Source organism: Athene cunicularia, assembly GCF_003259725.1.
Source record: "Athene cunicularia isolate RWA chromosome 4 unlocalized genomic scaffold, athCun1 chr4_part1, whole genome shotgun sequence".
In the NCBI taxonomy this organism is placed as follows: domain Eukaryota; kingdom Metazoa; phylum Chordata; class Aves; order Strigiformes; family Strigidae; genus Athene; species Athene cunicularia.
This window is the reverse complement of record NW_020799098.1, coordinates 12,253,290-12,267,195: the sequence shown is the minus strand read 5'-3', so window position 1 is coordinate 12,267,195 and position 13,906 is coordinate 12,253,290. Positions and strand designations below refer to the sequence as shown.

The 13,906-nt window shown below is 36.9% G+C and overlaps 1 protein-coding gene and 1 long non-coding RNA gene across 3 annotated transcripts in view; both read left to right on the top strand.

Annotated features, from left to right (window-relative positions):
• The window catches only part of KIAA0232 (KIAA0232 ortholog), a 48,450-nt gene that overhangs the window by 26,750 nt on the left and 7,794 nt on the right, over positions 1–13,906 (top strand). For both annotated transcript variants that reach the window (XM_026846585.1, XM_026846586.1), the window contains exons 3-5: positions 2,277–2,343; positions 3,726–3,807; positions 5,357–8,654. In XM_026846585.1, the coding sequence (XP_026702386.1) occupies positions 2,277–2,343; positions 3,726–3,807; positions 5,357–8,654 (3,447 nt within the window). The remainder of the gene's footprint in view (positions 1–2,276; positions 2,344–3,725; positions 3,808–5,356; positions 8,655–13,906) is intronic.
• Positions 8,665–13,452, top strand: LOC113479015. The gene is made up of 2 exons (XR_003398185.1): positions 8,665–10,967; positions 11,002–13,452. It is a non-coding gene; the product is annotated as an uncharacterized LOC113479015 (long non-coding RNA).

The following is a 13,906-nucleotide window of genomic DNA, read 5'->3' as shown; positions in this document are numbered from 1 at the left end:
TTTTTTTTTTTTTTTTTTTTTTTTTTTTTTTTTTTTTTTAAAAAAAGCTACCGCTAGCTACATCAGTGTGCTATGCAGGACAGCGTGGAGCATGTCAGCTGACACAAGTATTAGTTTCATGGTACAGGAGGAAATGAAGCGTTTGATTCCAAAAGTTTTCACTTCTTCGGTGTAATGGTGAGCATATTGTTGCCGGTTTTGGGATTGAAATTTTTTTTTTTTTTTATGTGATGTTATGATTAAGGAAGTGAATCCATATTCCTTAGATTTTGAGTATTTTCTGTGGGTGTCCTTTTGATTAGACAGTTTGGAGAGCTAGGCATAAACAAGGCCAGCTCCTCCTCTGTTGCCCTTTTGGGGGGATGAAGGGGGAGTCAGAAGTGGTATAGGCATAAAGTGATGATTATTGCAACTACTTAGGTTTGTCCATATTACTGTGCTGCTTGGTTCTTTCTAAACATTTCAATTCATGTTGGTAAATTTGATACAGAAGATGCTTTCTAAAGTTTAATATTGCTAAGTCATCCTCCGTTAAGTATGTGGCATAAAGGTTTATATTTAGCACTTCAGTGCAGCAATGCAGTTAGGAATAGAAAATTGCTTTCTCACTTGACTGCAAATAATTAAAATTTAGAAGTGAGCATATAAGTCATTGCTTCAGTATATGATTTTTCAAGTGTGTGTCTCTGACAGAATTAAACAAGCTAGTTTCACTGTATAAATTAGTATTCTCTTTTACATAATTTTTCTTGTGGTTTAGCAACATATAGTCACATCTCGCAGCAATTTCTAGACCATAATCAGGAGAGAGGAGAAACTCATAGATCTTGGAAAACCAAAATCTTTATACCACCATGGTGACACATCAAATCAAACTAGTTTTTTACGCGTTTCTGTAACTTGAAATTTGATCTGTGTTACGTTTGGAGAGAAAATGTATTCTATGACTACATGCACACAAGATCATGTCAAACTCAGAAAGTGAGATGATTTTTGTAGGAGGTTTGTATAAGTCTCAGCATCTGCAAGCATGATGGGGACAAGATGCTGTGGAGCTGTTATTGAGGAAACTGCGCATAGACTGCAAGAAGCTGCACATTTCTCCCATGTTACCATTCCCAGCTGTATGGAAATGTGCAGGGGACTTGCATCCTTCTCACTTATTTTGGATTGTTGCATTTTGCTGTGATTCCAGCCTTCTGTTTGCAGTTATGGAAAGTACAAAGTGTAATTTCCAAGCATGATCCCTGAGCATCGAAATACTCACAAATATTTATGCAGTAGCCACCTCATGTAGTTTTCCTTCACAGGAATGGTCATTTCAGGCTGTAGGTTGGTATTTAGTATTTCACAGGCTGGAATTCAACTTTCCATTAGAATAGCACAGGGTTTTCTCCTATGGGACTGTTGATAGTATATTGTATCATTGTGTGTGTGTTTATTTCTCAGTATTTTGCTGTTCTGGTGCTTGCAAGTCTAGGCAGATAGTAAAAGCAAAAGTGTGTGAGAATAACACAAAAATGGGATTTAAAAGGAAGCTTGAGTTTGTGGAAGGTTTATGTGGAGAAATAAAGGAGGAAAATAGAGGATTCTAGAGAAGATTAGTAAGGTGTTTATTTTTCCCTCTGCTCTCCTGAGCAAACAACACAATATTTAAAAAGAAAAAAATCTGGGTATTGTAAACTGGCAATACTATGGGATAAGTTTTGCATGAAGATACTGTAGAAGTGTTTCCTCTTCCTCTCCCTCTCTGCCACCTATGTGTGTATGTTTTCATACATATGTTTTCACCTTCACTCATGATTTTCTGTATCCTTTTAACAGTCCCTTTCTCATAGGTATAGATTGTGCAACCAAAAGGGTCAGGCGTAGCTTTTTAAAATGCATCTTAGTGATCAGTTGATTACTGAACTTTTATCCTGAGACTCATGGCTAAATCCTAAGTGATACAGTGCAGTAAGTGTGACAGGGCAGAGTTCATAAAACCTTGGATATATAACACTGCAACAATCTAACTTGTAGTCTGAAACCTCTGTGTCAATGTATCTATGCGTTTGTGGAGCCCTTTTGATCTCTAATGTATTTAGAGGAATGGATTTATACCTAATGATAATATTTGTTGCTTTTTAATGTGTAGCTAACATGCAAAAAGAAAAATATGTCTGCTAAGATATGTTTACAGTATTGATGTCTTTCTATAAAATGAGTATTTGTTTTAGTAAGTTCATATTTTTTCTTTTCTCCTTTTCCCGCCCTGCGCTTTTGTTGTTGTGCAGAGCTCTGGGATTGAAACGTTAGTGGAGGAGCTTTGCTCCAGACTGAAAGACCTTCAAAGTAAGCAAGGTGAGGAATAAATCTTTAAACTTTGGCAGCCATATATTGTTTTTATCAACTGCGTAACATTCTGAGACATGGAGGTGGGGAACAGGCAGTTAATTCAGTAGCTTTTAATACAGGCCATGCAATTTAAAAATACATTTGAATAATTTCATTCAAATAGTCGTTTAAGCAATTCTTTGCTGGCATGTTTTGTTTGACTAAGAAATAGTCATCCATAAATGAAGTTTTCCTCATGAAAAGCTGTAATTGTTCATATCCAGCTCTGTCTGCTCTTTTAGTAAATATTCCATATTCAGCATCTGCCTTCACCAAAAGAAGTAAAAATAAAGTAAGCTTGATTCTGTTCCTTTTGTGTATCGATACTTGCAAAGAGTAGATTGGCTTCAGAATTGTTATATGATAACTATTCCTGTGAAAAGCATCCAAGCAGCCATCACAGAGAAGTGTGCCTAAAATTTCTGGGCTTTAGGAAATGATGACAGGGACTTCATGTTGTCAAACTTAGGGCAGGGAGGATAATATAAAATTGTGGTGTCTCCAGTGAAAGTTCATTGCACATGAATGTTTGTTCAGGTGCATAGCTGCAGCCTTTGACACTTACAGTAAAGGTAATATGCTTATCACGTAGTATAAATAGCAATAAATAAGGGATAAATATTTACTGGCTCAGAGCATGATTTTAGCAGTCACCATTCCCTTTTTGTTTTTAAACAGTAATTACTAGGCAGCTCTTAGTATTTCAGTGTTATGCTGTGACATTTTCTTACTGAGCTGAGGTGATGCTGACCGTTTATTTTGAAAAAGAAAAAAAAGAAAAAAAAAACCCAAAAACCAGCGTGTATCTCACAGCATTTTTTTTTGTCTGCTACAGATTTTAAAATAGAGAATTAGAAATATTTAGAGCAACCTCTCACACAGGAAACTTGCCTTTACATCCATCCAAGGCACAGCAACTACAGTAGGGGTATTTCCTTTAGTGATACACTTGAGAAGTTTAATGCAACCATTCATAAGAATATTTAGGTTTTTTTGTTTGTTTTTTTTTTTTTAAATCTTTTTTCATATGTAGCAATGCAGGAAGGAGAGAAGGATTTGGATATGAAATAAGGAAAATTCAATAGAAAGTCTCCTAGTGGGAGCACTGCATGCAGCTGCTAGCCAGTCATATTTGGTGAAATTTGCAGGGCTTAACAAGACAACTGTGGAAAACTTGAATCTTTATGTATAATAACCAGGCTATAAATTCTTCTGTTATTTACAGTGCTCTCTGGAAATTTACTACTATTACAGCTATACATCCTGGTGCTTTTTGTTAAATACTGTTGTAAGATACACTGGCTTTTTGAATTTTTCTGATAAGCATTTGGAATTTTCTTCCAAAACAGAGGAGAAGATTCACAAAAAGTTAGAAGGCTCTTTGTCTCCTGAGACTGATTTATCTCCCACAGCAAAGGATCAAGTAGAAATGTATGCTTTTAAAATTATTATTATTATTATTATTATTATTGTTATTATCTAAGATGCTTTTGTCTTTTCTCCTTTTACTTCCATATTTCAACACAGTGAAGTTAACTTAATGGGGAATCTGGAATCTTGTGGATATTAAGAAATACATTTTTTACGTGCCATCTTCTTATATTAAAGAATGAGCATTTGGTACCATGGGCTAGTTTAATTTCTGGCAAAGTTCTTACTGCTTTCTTTTGACTATATCCAGAACTCCAAACATACTGTATTTTAGTTTCCTTAGGACTAAAAGCCTTTAAAACAGCATTAACTGACATGTTAGACCTTCAGGGACAGAATCAGTTTCCTGGGTTCATAGAATCATAGTTTGGGTAGAATCGTAGTTTGGGTTGGAAGGACCTTGAAAGTTCATCTAGTCCAACCCCCTTGCCAACCCTGATCAGGTTGCTTAGAGCCCCATCCAATCTGGCCTTGAATGTTTCCCGGGATGGGGCATCTACCACCTCTCTGGGCAACCTGTTCCAGCGTTTCAGCTGCCCTCGTAAAAAAATTTCTTCATTATGTTTAGTCTAAATCTACCCTCTTTTAGTTTAAAACCATTACCTCTTGTACTATCTTGTTCAGAATTCTTTATCTTGTGTTGCAGAAATGGGAAACTGAAGCTCTTTTATAACCTTTAAACTCTTTATAACCAAAGTGGTCTACTAGTTACCAAGTACCTGTGTCCAGTGTTACTGAAGTACCCAGGAGTTTTTATCATTCTCTTGGAGATATGACTTTATCTCTTAATAACCACTGGTAGCAACAGTGTAGTAGAAGTGTTTCTAAATGGATGATACTTCTTCAGGAAACTGATTATGCTAATGTGCATTTAACTTAACTGACTTCTGAATGTTTTTTGATAGGTTTTCATTGAAATATATGTAATTCAGTATAAATGTCTTTACTGTCAAACATATACTACTTTAAATGTTGCAGAAAACTGTATTTTAATTTTGTCCCTGTTGTACAAAGTTAAGCATCTTAAACTGTTCAAGAACTAATCTTGTTTTGCAATAGTTGGGTTTTTTTTTTAAATAACTGAACGATGAAACTATTTGGAACTTAACAGCTAGTGTCTCATTTCACAAAGAAGTATTAAAAAACATGGAATTCAGACTTCCTTATTTATACTTTAAATCAAACGTTTAAGACGACTGCAGTGAATTGCTACATTATCTAATAAATCTGGAGTCAGCCTTCACTGTTTTAGGCATCCACAATTTCTGTCTACAGTGAGGTTTAGTAGTTCCTAAAAATGGGATTGTTTTACTTGGCAGTATGTTTTTAAACCTATATTAATATAAGCACTTTTAAAGCTTATCTTAATCTCCCCATTTGTTATCCTTCAGATAACAAGTGTAATGAGTGAATGTGCATATGTAGAATAAACTAGATTTTTTGGCAGTTAGATTGGTACTGTTTTGATGTGGTTTTAGTAATAATTTATAATCCTAATGCCTGTCTGAAGTCCTACGATCTGAATGTCACCTTTTTGTTTTCCTTTTAGGTACTATGAAGCATTTCCTCCTCTTTCTGAAAAGCCAGTTTGCCTGCAGGAAATTATGACTGTATGGAATAAATCCAAAGTATGCTCTTACTCTAGCTCCTCATCTTCATCCACTGCTCCACCAACTAGCACAGATACATCTTCTCCAAAGGACTGCAATAGTGAAAGTGAAGTAACTAAAGATAGAAGTAATAAAGCATCAGCCACTGTACAAGAAAGAAACCAGCAGAAGAAAAGTAAAAATGAGAAAGAAAACAAGTTTAGTAACAACACTGTTGAAGAAAAGCCCGTTTTGTACAAAAAGCAAGTCCGACATAAGTCTGAGGGAAAGATGCGTCCTCGTTCCTGGTCATCTGGATCCAGTGAGGCTGGCTCAAGTTCTAGTGGTAATCAAGGTGAATACAAGGCATCAATGAAATGTATTAAAGTAAGACACAAAACAAGAGAGGTTCGAAATAAAAAAGGGCGGAATGCACAAAGCAGGCTTTCAGTGAAACCTGGTGAAAAGGCCGATAGAAAAGTCCACAGTGGAAGCAGTAGCAGCAGTAGCAGCGGGTCCATCAAACAGCTGTGCAAAAGAGGTAAAAGGCCATTAAAAGAAATTGGAAGAAAAGAAGCTGGCGGTAGCGACGGAAAAGATTTGTATTTAGACAGCAGAAATGAAAAGGAATATAAAGAAGAACCCTTGTGGTATACTGAGCCGATTACAGAGTACTTTGTTCCTCTCAGCAGAAAAAGCAAGCTGGAGACTACATACCGCAACAGAGAAGATATACGTGGCGTAACATCAGAGGCTGTAGAAGAGTTGTCTGAATCAGTGCATGGTCTTTGTATTAGCAACAATAATATTCATAAAACATACCTCGCAGCAGGTACTTTCATCGATGGTCACTTTGTAGAAATGCCTGCAGTTCTAAATGAGGATATTGACCTCGCTGGGACCTCAATATGTTCTCAACCAGAGGACGACAAATATTTAGATGATGTTCATCTCTCAGAACTAACACACTTCTATGAAGTGGATATTGATCAATCCATGTTGGATCCTGGTGCCTCAGATACGATGCAAGGGGAGAGTCGGATTTTAAATATGATTCGACAAAAGAGTAAAGAAAAAACTGATTTTGAGGCAGAATGTTGCATAGTGTTAGATGGAATGGAGTTGCAAGGGGAAAGTGCAATATGGACAGATTCGACCAGCTCTGTTGGTGCTGAAGGGTGGTTCTTGCAAGACCTTAGTAATTTAGCTCAATTTTGGGAGTGCTGTTCATCTTCTAGTTCTGGTGATGCAGATGGGGAAAGTTTTGGAGGAGATTCTCCGATCAGATTCTCCCCCATCTTAGACAGCACAATGCTTAACTCACACATGCTTGCTGGCAATCAAGAGCTCTTTTCAGATATTAATGAAGGGTCTGGTATAAACTCTTGTTTTTCAGTGTTTGAAGTGCAATGCAGTAACTCTGTTTTACCATTTTCTTTTGAAACACTCAACTTGGGAAATGAAAATGCAGATTCTAGTAGCACTGCTAATATTCTTGGGAAAACACAGTCTAGATTGCTAATATGGACCAAAAATAGTGCCTTTGATGAAAATGAACACTGTTCCAATCTTTCAACAAGAACCTGTAGTCCATGGTCACACTCGGAAGAAACACGTTCAGACAATGAGACTTTAAATATTCCATATGAAGAATCCACGCAATTTAATGCAGAAGATATTAATTATGTAGTTCCTAGAGTGTCTTCGAGTTATGTAGATGAAGAAATTCTAGATTTTTTGCCAGAAGAAACCTGCCAGCAACAAGCTAGAACTTTAGGAGAAATGCCCACTTTGATTTTCAAAAAAAAATCTAAGCTAGAATCTGTCTGTGGTATTCAGCTAGAACAAAAAGCAGAAAGTAAAGACTATGAAACTACACAAGGGTGTAGTGAAAGCAGTCCACATGGAGATGGCTACAGCTCAGGGGTTATTAAAGATATTTGGACAAATATGACAGACAGAAATTCTGCAGCAATGGTAGAAATAGAAGGAATAGAAGATGAATTGTTTTCAACTGATGTAAATAACTATTGCTGCTGTTTGGATACAGAAGCAAAAGTTGAAACCCTCCAGGAGCCCAATAAAGCAGTGCAGAGATCAGAGTATCATCTTTGGGATGGTCAGAAGGAGAACTTAGAGAAGAGAGCCTTTGTCTCAAATGATTTATCAAAAGTAGATGGTGGTGACTACACTACACCATCAAAACCTTGGGATGTTAACCAGGATAAAGAAAACTCATTTATACTTGGTGGTGTGTATGGGGAACTCAAAACATTTAACAGTGATGGAGAATGGGCAGTGGTGCCACCTAGTCACTCAAAAGGGAGCTTATTACAATGTGCAGCTTCTGATGTAGTGACAATAGCTGGTACAGATGTTTTTATGACTCCAGGTAATAGCTTTGCCCCTGGTCATAGGCAATTATGGAGGCCATTTGTATCATTTGAACAGAATGAGCAATCAAAGAGTGGAGATAACGGATTAAATAAGGGGTTTTCTTTTATCTTCCATGAAGACTTACTGGGAGCTTGTGGTAACTTTCAAGTTGAAGAACCAGGGCTTGAATACTCATTCTCTTCCTTTGACCTGAACAATCCGTTTTCACAAGTTCTTCATGTAGAGTGTTCATTTGAGCCAGAAGGAATTGCATCTTTCAGCCCTAGTTTTAAACCTAAATCAATTCTGTGCTCTGATTCAGACAGTGAGGTTTTACACCCCAGGATATGTGGTGTTGATCGAACGCAGTACAGGGCTATACGGATTTCTCCAAGGACTCACTTTCGCCCAATTTCTGCATCTGAACTTTCTCCAGGTGGTGGAAGTGAGTCAGAATTTGAGTCAGAAAAAGATGAGGGAGGTATTGCTGTCCCTTCTCAAGTAGATGTATTTGAGGATCCACAAGCAGATCTCAAACCTCTGGAAGAAGATGCAGAAAAAGAAGGGCATTATTATGGAAAATCAGAGCTTGAATCTGGAAAATTCCTTCCCAGATTAAAAAAGTCTGGAATGGAGAAGAGTGCACAAACATCATTGGATTCCCAAGAAGAGTCGGCTGGGATGTTGCCAGTAGGAAACCAAGATCCCTGTTTAGAATGCAGTATGAAAGAATCTATAGATGGGCGGGCGATGGAGAGCTCTAAAGTAAACTGCAGAATAGTGGAGCCGCGTGAGGAAACTAGCAGGTTTTGCAGTTGTAAAGCAGGGTGCCATTTCCCCACGTACGAGGATAATCCTGTTTCTTCAGGAGAACTTGAAGAGGTATGTGGATATATAAAATTACAGAATTTGTAGCTGGCAGCTGATAACCAGCAATTTGTCATGTGATAGTATAATTTAAATGTTTGTAATTGTATAGCTCTCTAGAAAAATACAGTTTTGTAGAAACACTGGAGGTTCCATCTGAATGTAAGAAAAAGCTTTTTTTACTGACCTAGTGGCCAAGTGCCCTAGCACTGCCACAGGTTGCCCAGGAAGGCTGTGGAGTCTCCTCCATTCTTGGAGATAGTCAAAAGCCATCTGGATGTGGTCCTGGGCAGCCTCCTGTAGGTGGCCCAGCTTGAGTAGGGGCAGTTGGACATGATGACCTCAGAGTTCCCTTTGAACCTCAATCATTCTGTGATTCTGTGAAAAATTAACTGGCTTCAGGCATTATCGTGTCATCTTGCATACCTTTAGAAATATATGCATATGTATACTCACGTAACTTTAAAATCTCTTTACCTTAGGTTTTTGGCTTACCTGGTTTACATATAGTATGTTACAGTGTGCGTAAAGTTTGAGTAATGAGATATTACTGATTTTGATTCAAACTTATTTTAAAATTTTGAAGAGGAAGATCTGAAGTCAGTCTTTTCAATATAGTTACTTCCAAGTATAAGAATTTGAAGTTGAATTATTGGATGTCAACTTCAGCAAAGAAAGGTTTGTAGAAAGGCTTAATTGTCTGGAAATTAAAATGTTCTCTTGTCAGCATGACACAAAAAGAGATAAAACATGGATGCAAAATTTCCATCACTACCACAGTGCTGTAAGGAGGCCTATTGGTAACTATGGTTTAAGCCCTGAGTTTTCTTTCAGGTAATTGTAGGCATAGGTTAAGTAATGATCAAGAGCAAAAATCCTTTCCAGCCAAAAATACCCAGGTTTTTCTTGCTATGAGCTCCCTTTGTTCTTGAGAAGAAATATTTGACCAACAAAATAATTTAGTTGTGTGGCCAGCTCAGAGGTATTGTCTGGGTAGTTACAAGTTGCATCTTGTATGTTTTCTTTTGTTCTTCCACTTACTCAACAGTTGTAGCTATGTCAGGAGGGATTTTTTTTTCATTTTCAGCTGAAGAGTTGCACCCAGCTTGTGTTGTGCGATTTTATGCTCCTCAATTACAAGTTTGAAACTAATTCATGTATGGGAAAGCTAACCTTTCTCTTGCTAAATCTAAAGCTAACCTTTTTGTTGAACAAAATCAGAGTTCCTTATTTTCCTTCTTCCCCACTGTTTCTCCTTTTATCCTACTTTAATTACCATCACAGCTTCTTTTCCCAGTGTCAATAAGTTGATGTCTGCTGCTTGCACATGAATCAAATTTGTGACCTTTCCAGACCCTTTCTAGACATCTTGATTCCTGCTGCTTTGTTAACAGAGATTAAGTGGCTCCAAAAATCTTTTTTGGAGTCTGGGAAGTTTCTGTGTTTGTGCTAGGCCTTGCAGAAGGAGTCACCAAAAAAATTAATAAACTTAGCCTGTAAGTCAGAACAGATTCTGGAATTCCCTTTTACCAGGAGTAAGCAGAATCTAACTTCATCATGCAGTAGGACATAATGAATGAACAAATAGTATAGTACAGTTATTTGTGACAGCAGGATTCTCAAGTTCCTTCTAGTCCTTTCCAGATCTCCTTTCTGTATGCATAGTGCTCTGTAAGGATGTCTAATTTCATCTTTGCTTCAACCATTTATCCATTCAAGAAAGTATTAATTGTCTGGTATAAATTTACAGTGGTTCTCTAGTTTATGGCAGTGATGAGACTAGAAAAAAAACAAACCTGAGGTACTGAAGAGTGCTCAAAAAAGCTCTGATATTTTATTTTCTTTTAAGTTCCTTAGTGCAACCGGAAAACTAACTGCTTCCCTTGCTTGGGTTACATGATTTTGTAGGCATTTTCACAGCTTCAAAATTATAAATCTATGAGAAGTACAAAGGGCCAACAACCATCTCAGCAGTCTAGACTCCAGTTTGGTTTGCAATTAAGGTCTTCCAAGGAGGCTTGAGGAGCCTGATTACTACATAAGTTCAGAAAGACTGGGTTAACCAGCCCTCCTGTATCTAGCATGTCTCAAGAGGATGTGGGTACACTCTGGGCTTTTTTAAATAACCATTTGTGTGCATCTGAAGCTAACTGGCTTTTTGGCTTGAGAACATTTGTCTAAATTTATTACTGTACTTAAGTATACCTATAAAAGAGGGGGTTTTCTAATCATCAAAACAATTATAATATGTTGATTATGAAGTAAACCTTAATCAGTAAAGATGATGACTATATCATATTCAGGAAGGGGTACAAATGTCATGCAAATGTGTCTTACATGTGCAAGCTTTTTTCTTTTTAAGAGTGATAATATTTATTTTCATGAGCATTAAACAAAATCAATAAAAAATACCTAGAATTAGAACAGTTTAGGAGAAACATTCTTCCTGGACATCCCACACATCCATGCATGGGAAAAATAGTTTTAACTTGAACAGAGTCTATGGAATTGGCTGATAGTATAGATCAGTATTTGTAAAGAATGTTTTAAATAAAACTTCAGTGCTTTCTTTTATTGACTTATGATGAAAATTAAAGTTACTGTTTAACTTACTGGTATCTAACATAAAGTTTGTGTTCTGAGGTATCTCCGATATTTTTGCAAAAATAATGGTTGTGAAAATAGCAATGTAGACCACAGTGTAATAGTAACACATTCTGTTTTGCATTACATAAACTTGACTGTTATATGTGCAGTGCAAACACACATCTTTGAGTATCTCCTATTTATAAGACTGTAGGAGAATCTGGTTCAGTTTCCTCCCTCTTACCTTCTATATTAGAGCAGTTCTAGAATTATAGCATATTTTGCAGCAGGAATTTTTTGATAGCTCCTGCAGTTCTTCAAAAGTGAATTATAGTTATATACCTAGCCTCATGATTAAAAAAACTTAAAACCCCCCAAACCAACCCCCCAAAACTCCACTGATCCACCCCAAACAACAAAAAACCCCACAAAAAAATGCCCACTGAAGTACAGACCTTTTTCCTCCAAGTAAATGCTCTTGCCATTTAGCTGTTGAGTTGTGGGTAAGTATACAATCTTAATGTTCTCTGTAACAATGCTGAATCTCTTATCAACAAATTTTATATGGGCTCTGATCTAGTAAGTGTATCCTAAGAATGCTTATCCTATTGAGTTCTTGAGGTAGATAAAGGGACTTGTGGGTTTTGTTGGGATTGGCGCCAAACTTTTAAGGTCTGAACATGCCTAGGACAGTGCACTTGGGGATCAGGAAATTTTATTGGCAAAAAATGTTTGTGGATCTCACGATTTAATTGCCCATTAGATTTGGTGAGGTTGACTGGAGTAATGCAATGTAAGTGTGTAACTCCTTTAGGAAGAGCTGGCAAGAGAGGGAGTGCCTTACATACATTGGTTCTGAGGTCAATAGCGTAGGAGATAACCTGCTATAAATCTAGGTGGTGATAAGAGGGAGACAAAATTCAGAGGGATCTGCATTGTGCCTTAAAATCAGGAGAATCAAATGGGAAAAACATTAAAGAGCATGTAGAGTGTTCCACGTACACAGCAAAGGACTTCCTTGAAAAAGAGAGAGTAGGGATTATCTGAGAAAGAATTGGTCCAGATAGTTCTTGATATGTGCTGATCACAGCAGATGATGAAAACAGCTACAAAGACTCTGGGCTCTAACTTGCTAATTATGAGACATTAATTTGCTGAGATTTTGAAGGGTGAAAGTATCTTGTATGAGAGGGACCTTAGAAAGTAGAGCTCACAATGATAGTATAAAAATCATGAGGACAAAAACAATGTTTAAGCCAATAAAATAAAGATTTGGTACACCTGAACGTCCTATAAGTAAATCAGAAATACAAAGATGACTGAAGGATATTTGAGAGACAGGGCTAACAAGCTATGAAAAGATAATGTTGAAAAGGTATTGTTTAGTGCATTTTTTGTCATTGTTTGAATTGGTGAAAAGACAACTAAGCAAAGGAGTAGTACAGATAAATTACACTGCTTCAGCTAGTTGTAGGAGTATTTGGCTAATTATCATGAGAAGCAGCAACTAATTTGAAAAAGTCTAGAATGCTTGTTTGAGAACACGCAGAAGGTAGAAAATACATACAAGGAAACACGTTTCCATCCTTTTAGAGGAAAATGGAACTTGGGGTATTACCAATGACACTTAAATTCCTGAAAGATGTTTTAAACTGTAAATGGCGTAGATGCACAAAAACCAGAGAATGTTTGTAAGTGTTGGTTTGGCAAAAAGATTGCACTCTCAAAATAAGTCAGTGGCTTACTAGAGGACAAGGGAGATGATTAATTTTTCTGATCTGGGGCATAAAATATGTGATTGAAAATCCCTGGTGATACCAAACTGGGAAAGTCTGCAGTTACACTGGAAGACAGGATTAGAATCAAAAGGTTGTTAAATTGGAGAAATGGTCTGAAAAATAAAATGCAATTCAGGAGGGACAAATAGAAACTTCTAAAGAGAATAATCCTCTTTACCAACAGTGTGAGCAGTGACAGGCAAGGAAATTATGTGAAACAGAAAAGCATCTTCAAGTAGGTCATAAGTTGAGCATAAATCAAGAATGACACATTGCAAAAGACAGGAACATTGTGATACATAAATAGGAATGCCCTTCTGTAAGAGGGGAAATAATTGCTTTTCTGTAGCTGGAAAGCCTTTTGCAGGGGTACTGGCTCAGTTTTCTCAGTATCAAGAAAGATCACAACTTTTGAAAACAGAGTGAATGAACTGGGGTTGTTTTATCTCTTTTTGTGTCATGCTGACAAGAGAACATTTTAATTTCCAGACAATTAAGCCTTTCTACAAACCTTTCTTTGCTGAAGTTGACATCCAATAATTCAAATTCTTATACTTGGAAGTAACTATATTGAAAAGACTGACTTCAGATCTTCCTCTTCAAAATTTTAAAATAAGTTTGAATCAAAATCAGTAATATCTCATTACTCAAACTTTACGCACACTGTAACATACTATATGTAAACCAGGTAAGCCAAAAACCTAAGGTAAAGAGATTTTAAAGTTACGTGAGTATACATATGCATATATTTCTAAAGGTATGCAAGATGACACGATAATGCCTGAAGCCAGTTAATTTTTCACAGAATCACAGAATGATTGAGGTTCAAAGGGAACTCTGAGGTCATCATGTCCAACTGCCCCTACTCAAGCTGGGCCACCTACAGGAGGCTGCCCAGGACCA